The following is an 8,372-nucleotide window of genomic DNA, read 5'->3' as shown; positions in this document are numbered from 1 at the left end:
TGTAATTTCTCAATTCAACAAGAAACTTTGTAGCAGCTCTTAATTTCAGGATAGCTTGGCTTAGGAATTTTATGGGATATCCAAAAACTGAAAACATTTCAAACTTTTTATTATTTAAACTAATAAATATCACTTCCTCGATTTTCCTTTCCCCTTGCTAGATTTTCCCTGTTTACCCTTTCCCATTTTACCCATTTTGTTGAATTTCCCACCAAACACCTTTTTAGTTTTCCCTGATGGATTATTTCTTTTAAATTTCTTGCCATCTTGATTTTTGGAGTTATTTCTTTTGTCATCTCTATCTCTATTTTGGAAATTTCTCTTTCTGTCATCTTTATGTTGAAATTTCTTTTTTCCATCTTCCCGATTTTGGAATTTTTTTCTTCCATCTTCCCGACGTTGGAAGTTTTTCCCGCCATCTTTGTTGTTCTGGTATTTTCTTTTTCTGTTATCATCTTGTCTATTTGCGTCTTTGGACTGATATTTCTTTTTTAATTTGTTGTCTAATCTCATCTTTTTAAAGCCTCTCGTCTCTCCGTCATTCGATTTCCTTTTCCTCGATGGGTTTTGAGTAAAGAGATCTGAGAAATAATATTTTTGTTTTACTTTTTATTAAAAATAGTAAAATAAGTAACTATAACTCAAGATCATCATCATCACAGGCTGTTAGAGCATTTATAAATAAAATGAAATTGACTTTAATTGCTATGAGATTCTGTTCTTAAAGTAAAACTTCTTTATGCACGCTTGAATTTAGGATTAAACTGGTATGCGTTACAAAAAGTGTAATCAGGCGATGCGAACGGACGTTAAAAGAGAGGGCTAAAGAATTTAAAAGCATACTCGTTTTTTTTATAGTATTAAATTAATTCGGGTTGGGGGGTTCTCTTCGAGCCGCGGGCCCACAGCATTTAGCAAATTGACGAAGAGTCATTAAAATATAAACCAATTCAATCGTCATCATCATCATCATCACCGTCATCGTCATCGTCACCATCATTTTTAGTCTATGGACGACCGCTGATGGACAGTAGCTCTTTTGAAAAAAAAAAAAAAAAAAACGATGAGATGAATGATTGAGCGAGTCAAAATTTTTTTTTCTCTCGTCTTGAGATGTCGTGATCTTAGGCCCACAAGAGTCGGATACGCAATACGCAAGAATACGCAGAATAGCACAGAGCAGTATGAAAGTGACCTTGTTCGGGCTCGGCGCCGACCTCCTCCCTGTAGTACTGCGCGTCGTTGTCCTGCTCCACGTCCGACGCGTTCTGAGACTCCGCGGCCGCCAGCTCCATCAGCCTGAGGAACAACGTTGGCTCAATGGTTTGCTTCTTTGTTTCTTATATGACTAGGGCAACCATACTCAAAGTGTGTTCCGCGGAACCCTGGTAGGGGTTCCGCGAGAGTTTTAGAAAAAAAAAACAGAACACCTCTCTCAGGTCGAACGTATTTACGCGTCCAATCATGAGGCGCAGTCGAACTAAGTCGCCAATCACAATGGGTTAGTATGTAATAAGTAGTAACTGTTGTAGTTTTAGTATTAATTAAGAATACATTTATAAAAACAAGACAGGGTTCCGTCAAGTATTTCGCCTTCCACAAGGGTTCCGTCACCGAACGATGTTTGAGAACCGCTGGACTAGGGTATGCTACTCTCTCTCTCTCGAGAAGTCAGTGTTTCCTAATTCTTACAATCTGGACATCATTACACGTAATAGCGTAGTGCAAGGTTTCTCAAAGTGGGGTACGCGAACCGCTAGGGGTGCGCCATTCGACGGCAGGGCCTTTGTTACTCGCTGATAATGCACATTTCCATTGGTGAAAGAATTTTTCAAATCGGTCCAGTTATTTCAGAGCCTATATTTTTAATATTAGTATTAATTTAAAAAACATCATTCTCGTTTTATTGGATGATATATAAATCAGTCCTATTAAATTCTCACCTCTGGTTCTCTGTCATCTCTTTCTTCTTCTTAATTCCCTCGAGCGACTTCTGTTTCAAATCCTCCTTCTCTTTCTCTTTGCGCTTCACATTCTCAGCTTGCTGTGATTTTCGCTTTTCTTTCAAACGTCTACAAATGAATAAATAATTGTTTTTAAATACACAATATAATATTTTGTAAAGTCAGAGTTTTAATTACTTTCATTTGATTATAATTATTATTTATAGTTAATTTTAGTTTTACCGTACTTATGTTTTTATTTGTATTTATATAACGATTTACCATTTCATAAGTTAAATTTAATGATTAAGACCAATGGTATATAAAACAGACATACTTCTTTTCCTCTCTTTTTTTCTTGATTATAGCTTTCTCTTCTTCTGTCTTCTCGACCAGCTCATGGAACAGCACTTCTCCATCCATGAGACCGTCTTCTACCTAGAATAGATGCCGGAGATTTGGTATATACATATGAAACATAATATATAACCTACATTTCAAATACTGATTTATAAACTGCTATCTCCTGCGCATTCATCACTATTAATAACTCATATTCAGCTCATTGTTCAGCACGAGTCTCCTCTCAGAATGAAAGGGATTAGACTAATAGTTCACCATGCTGGCCCAAGCGGACTGGCAGATTTCACATAAGAATGCAGGTTTCCTCACGATTTTTTTTCTAGACTCGTAATATTTGGTTTCTTAAAAAGCACATTACTCAAAAGTTGAAGGTGCGCACCGCCATGCCCTGAACCGGATTCGAACCTAAGCTCTCCAAATCGAAGACATTCACTGAGCTATCACGGCGCCGCGGTTGTGTGCTCTGGCGCCGCCACTGGGTACAGTTTACCTTGATCAGTTGTAGCGCCATCCTGGGGCCGAGCTCCACGAGGCGCAGGGCTGACGTGCTGCGCGCGGAGGCGCCGCGGGACGCCAGCGGTTGTGTGCTCTGGTACAGTTTACCTTGATCAGTTGTAGCGCCATCCTGGGGCCGAGCTCCACGAGGCGCAGGGCTGACGTGCTGCGCGCGGAGGCGCCGCGGGACGCCAGCGGTTGTGTGCTCTGGTACAGTTTACCTTGATCAGTTGTAGCGCCATCCTGGGGCCGAGCTCCACGAGGCGCAGGGCTGACGTGCTGCGCGCGGAGGCGCCGCGGGACGCCAGCGGTTGTGTGCTCTGGTACAGTTTACCTTGATCAGTTGTAGCGCCATCCTGGGGCCGAGCTCCACGAGGCGCAGGGCTGACGTGCTGCGCGCGGAGGCGCCGCGGGACGCCAGCTTTTGCGGGAGCTCCACCTGGTTGCCGTCGTCTTCGTACTCGCTCTCAGATAACAGCGCCGCTCTAATCGAAGGATGGATTTTATATGTTTAAACAAACACTCTAAACGACACGACCCCAAATGCTTTTTTAGAATTTAATATTTTACTTAACAATTTCTGTAATTGCATAGGTACATACTTTTATATTTTATTTCACTTATAAATCCTGGTCTATACTTAGTCATAATGAATTACGCCATACACTTACTTATCAAAGAATTCTGACATGTCTTTACATCTGTTGAGGTTGGGTATTTTCCCTTGCACCATCTGGAAGGTAATTAAAATTAAATATGTTATTCAAAAAATGGAGCAATGAAATCCTTCTATTTCTATGGTAACAAATTAGTGGTTTCTATTTCTGCAGATTCAGGCTTGTTTGAATTTTTTTAAGGTTTTATGCCACAAAAGTTGATATCCAGTAAATTTTATATTATTCTTGACATGATACTGTTGTCCTAATGCTGAAATCAAACTCATCACCAATGAACAACTGACTTATTGTTCCAAATTTGGAGGATTTCTACTAGAGGGTTTCTGTGTGAGATATCTGTATGAGGATGTGTGTAATGTTACCTTTTTTGTCCCTTTGTTGAGCCCCACGGGCGTGGCTCGTATGACGTAGTGGCGCATGTCGATCAGTTTGCTGGAGGGGTTGTAATTCATGAGCACACAACGCCTGATGTTTTTCAGTTTTACCTTGTGTATTAAAAGAAATAAAGGATTATTACATGTATTAAATTTTAATTCCAACTAGTTTGGATTGTGCTGCATTGCAAGAACCAGCTCATGACTAGGGGCCCCGTATGGGTTCGAAACTAGTTTTATAATAAATTAATTTTTTCTATTGTTTATTATATTAAATTTCATATTAGTCATCTAGCTTATTATTATTATAAATACTTAAAATATAAGAATGTGAGGACTTACATTGGTAATGTTGATAGTGGGAAACATGTTCTGGAACATGGTGGCCATCAGCTTCATGTGCATGCCCTCGCCGGAGAAGCTGTTGAGCACCACGAGCGGCGCGTGCTGGAACGCGCGCGAGATCACGTACTGCTTGCGGAGCGACGACACCACGTCGCGCGACAGGCTGTACTGGTGACAGGCAGGAGCCATGGTGAGAACTCACTCTTGTAACAAAGGCCTAACATGCAACACACTACATACCTCGTCACTGACGAATGAGTGACCTAACTAGATATATTGACATCTTTTCTCCTATTGCAATTAATGGGAGTAATAGTTCTGGTTTGGGTTTATTGGTTTACAATATAACACTTTGTCCTCACAAGATATGTTGTAGGTTACATGTTAGGTCTACTATAGGCCATTAGCCCAACCCAACATGTGTTTATTCAAATCAGGACAAAGGCATATTGTCCACCAATAGCTGCAGCCGGCACATTCAAAATATTGCTCTCTCTCTTATAAGTCCTATAGCAACCAACGAGAGAGCAATAATATATAAGATAGAGAAGAAGAGAAAATATTACTATACTGATATTGATTGATATCTTCTCACAGGCCTTCATATTATGTCTGGGGGATGCATGTCATATTTTGACCGGTGGGAAGCTTAGGCCGTGGCTAGTTACTACCCTACCAGTGAAGACATACCACCAAGCCCTTTAACTTTCTTGTACAATGTTGAGTAGAAACTGAAAGGGGTGTGGATTTTCATCCTATTCGTAACAAGTTAGCCTGCTTCCATCTAAGATAGCATCATCACTTAACATCAGGCGAGATTGTAGTCAAGGGCTAACATGTAAAAAATAAAAAATAAAATATTTTTTGCCTTCTCTATGTGGCTGTAGTTGTATAATAGTCCTTGTCCTTGTATGGCCCCATGTGAAAAGTTATTCATGAAATTAATATATTTAAAATTCATACATCAAAAGTGTTGTTATGTGTTGTCTCTGATAATGGGAACAATTACAGTGTATAAATAACATGCATACAATGCCAGCAGAAAGTATTTAGTACAGTGAAAGAGTAAAAAAACTTACATTATGTATTCTGAAGGTGAGAGTGGGTCCTCTGGGCAGTCTCGACAGCCTCATGTACGAGCCCAGCTCAGTCTCTGTGAACAGCATCAGATGTGACACGTGCAGGTACCCTGACACTGACAGGAAGTCTTTTATAGTATTCTTCTTGCGCTCCTGCAATATTTCACATTATAGTGTAATGTTGCTTCATAAGTCAGTACACTGAACAAGTGTGAGTCACACTACCATACCAACAGTTTTTTAAGTAGCTTTACCCAAATTTCAGACACCCTGTTTTTTATTTTTTTATTAATAATTTATATAATTTTTTGAGATTTGAGATTTTTTCTTGTATTTGTGGCTATAACTTGCCAAATTTCATAATTCTAGGAAGTACCTAAGACTTATATCCTATAAATATAGGATAAAAAAATAAGATCCAGACCTTTGCACAATACATTTGGATTTTAGATTTAATGCATGGCCTTACTATTTTGTAGTTTAAAATCAATAATTTTATACTATTGATCTATGTATTATTCATACGTACCTTGAGCTGTGATGCTGTGAAAGGTTCCATAATTTTCCTGAAGTCTTTAGTTAAGTCCATTAGATCTTTTGAACACTTTCCTCGGTGAATTACGAAGGAATGTGGTGCTTTTACTAAATGTTCGGGCTCTAGGGCTTCTTTAGTGGCCGCATTGCGCTTTGCACATCTTCCTTTTCGTTTTCCCATTGTGTAATGTGTTTAATTAACTAATTTCTTTACAACAAAAAATATAAACAACATGAACTTATAGGTTATAATTCAATTTTCCGTTCAAAAATCAAAAGAAAACATGCTTGAACTTTTGATTTTGACGTCTGAGAAGAAAAGTGAAAAATGTCAGTGTCAAATAAATGTCAAACGCACCACAATGTCAGTGTCAATACTTACTTTTTAAAATACTTTGTCTAAGGGCTCTAGCCTTTTCAATCGACCTATTCACAGAATGGTAATAGTTCGAAGAGCTGATGGACATTGGGTCTTGCTGGAATGCGACTCCGCGTCGGAAAGCGCGGTGTTGATCGAGTTCCCCACTAGGGGGCCCGAGGATATCAAGTGGGTTGCAGGGAGCCGCTGGGTGCTGGCGGCTGGAGACCGTTGTGCTTGCTCCATCCGATCTTAATCTACGCTAGTCACTAGTGTAGTGTTTGCCCACTGTCCCAAAGCGACCCTCGGGCCGCTTCAAACCTTAAAAATCGTTTTCTGCACCAAATCACGGGCGCGCCGTGGTTTGTACGCAATAACGATTTCCTTCATGCAAGAGGCCAGCAGTGGACGTCTATCAACTGATAATGATGATGATGACAGAATGGTAGAACAATAACGTCCTAACAACAGTCAACAAATAGTATAAAATTGTCCAATGTACTTATTCTATGAGATTTTCCATATTTAAACCATTGAGCTATTGCTACAGAACACATTCATCAGTATTTAGTACATAGGTACATACCTACCCTATAATCAATGTACTTTATGAGTAAAACGTAGTGATTAAATTATACTCTTAGGTAAGACTATTCAATGCGCTCCGTTCAACTGCGACGATATCACTACACTTCACATCACTTTCTTAATATCTGTGGAGCGAAACTTTTAACAATATACTATATGCGATCTAACACTGCTTATTGTATAGTATATTTTAATATGTATATTAGATGGGCATATTTCAACCACTTTTTGTCCTCATATCATCAAATACTATATATAGTTCATTTTTTACAGCAAAAAATCGATTGTCTTTGAAGTCGGTTTACTGACGATAGTTGAACGTGACAACTTATTAAGAAAATACTGATGGAATGGTTGCATTTTTCAAAAGAAAATGTTCGTTTTTCTAAAATCTTGTGTAATAATCTTTATAGACCAGAATATACTTTATTTCTTGTAAAAAAGTTGGCAACCCTAGAGCGAGGGAACGACGCATGACGTCATCTTCTTTCGAGTGTGCAGCCGGCTCCATCGAATTATAAGACGTTGGCACGTCAAAAGGAATATAAAATAAGAGAAACGAAGTAACTCAAAACAGCTTTATTTCCGACCAGTTCTTTTATTTTTTTTATGAAAGTCAATGTACTTACAATTCATACAATATTACTAAGAAACCTTGCATCATATGGTTTTTTTTTAATTTAATCTAAATTATGTGCATTGACGTGCAATTCGAATATGGATGCAAAAGTAGTTATTTTTAAAGTATAAGGAGAAAAAAATTTTATTATGGTAACAAGTACAGATTTTGTTTTTAATACATTGTTATATTGATTGTAAGCTGTTTATTATCTAGCTACACACCAAAATTTAGGTGCCTATAAACAAAATTATATTTTTTATAAGAAATCAATCCACCAGTATCAATTTCATTGCACACTAAAAATAGTTTAATCCAAAATTAAATTATAAGCTTTTAAATTGAAGATAAAAATAATAAAGATACCATATACAATTTAGAGGACTTCAATTCATTAACAAATTTAACAAATAAATAAATTAAATTAAAATCACCGGCATACGCGCTGGGTGATGCCGTTGCCGCGCCACTGCGTAACGAGTGATACCTAAAATCTTGTATTGCGCAGCTTAACGAACGATGTTCGGAATCGTCATAAAAATTGCATCCGACTACATCTACATAAAACCTTATTAAAGAAAAAGCTGTGGATGATGGATTCCAGACCACTCTAGTGACTATATTATATCGTTGAAGTTTAAAACTACAGGATTTATTCAACATTAAACAATAATAATTAGATCGAAATTATATAACTTTCTAATAAAAATGCAATTACAAAGAATATTTTACAAGATGGCGCCAATCAAAGATGGCGCCATTTTAGATGACAGCAAACGTCAAAGGGACATCATGTTACCCGCCATTTGTTGAAGTTGAAGATTTAATTGAAATAAAATTAAATTCGAAGAGTTGAATAATCAAAAATGGTTCTAAGTTTTATTTTATGTTATTTTATTATTTCCGTATTAGTAGGTACAGACCACGTCAGACTTTGAACAATGATTGACCAACTCCCATTTTAATTTAGTGTACAAGGAAATTAGTCATTTTGCTC

General features: G+C 37.8%; 1 protein-coding gene across 1 annotated transcript; it reads right to left on the bottom strand.

Annotated features, from left to right (window-relative positions):
• Positions 1-92: 92 nt before the first annotated feature.
• Positions 93-6,116, bottom strand: LOC112053205 (protein Peter pan). Its single transcript, XM_052883808.1, has 10 exons — positions 5,806-6,116; positions 5,277-5,429; positions 4,195-4,365; positions 3,841-3,963; positions 3,473-3,534; positions 3,136-3,286; positions 2,281-2,381; positions 1,944-2,072; positions 1,196-1,299; positions 93-581 (listed from the first exon to the last, which is right to left on the bottom strand). The coding sequence occupies exons 1-10, from the start codon at positions 5,989-5,991 to the stop codon at positions 130-132; spliced, it is 1,632 nt and encodes a 543-aa protein (XP_052739768.1). The 5' UTR covers positions 5,992-6,116; the 3' UTR covers positions 93-129.
• Between the last annotated feature and the right edge of the window lie 2,256 nt (positions 6,117-8,372).

The sequence above is a fragment of the Bicyclus anynana genome, chromosome 10 (assembly GCF_947172395.1).
Source record: "Bicyclus anynana chromosome 10, ilBicAnyn1.1, whole genome shotgun sequence".
NCBI lineage: Eukaryota > Metazoa > Arthropoda > Insecta > Lepidoptera > Nymphalidae > Bicyclus > Bicyclus anynana.
Note: the sequence above shows the minus strand (reverse complement) of the source record. Positions and strands in the feature narration are given on the sequence as shown.

What these genes read in the sequence shown, in the direction of transcription:
- LOC112053205 (XM_052883808.1), bottom strand. Translation starts at nt 5,991, where the DNA reads ATGGGAAAACGAAAAGGAAGATGTGCAAAGCGCAATGCGGCCACTAAA. An exon ending in TCAACAAAGGGACAAAAAAG is followed by an intron (nt 3,535 to 3,840) that starts GTAACATTACAC and finishes ATTACCTTCCAG; the next exon opens with ATGGTGCAAGGGAAAATACC. An exon ending in GAGATGACAGAGAACCAGAG is followed by an intron (nt 1,300 to 1,943) that starts GTGAGAATTTAA and finishes GTTGTTCCTCAG; the next exon opens with GCTGATGGAGCTGGCGGCCG.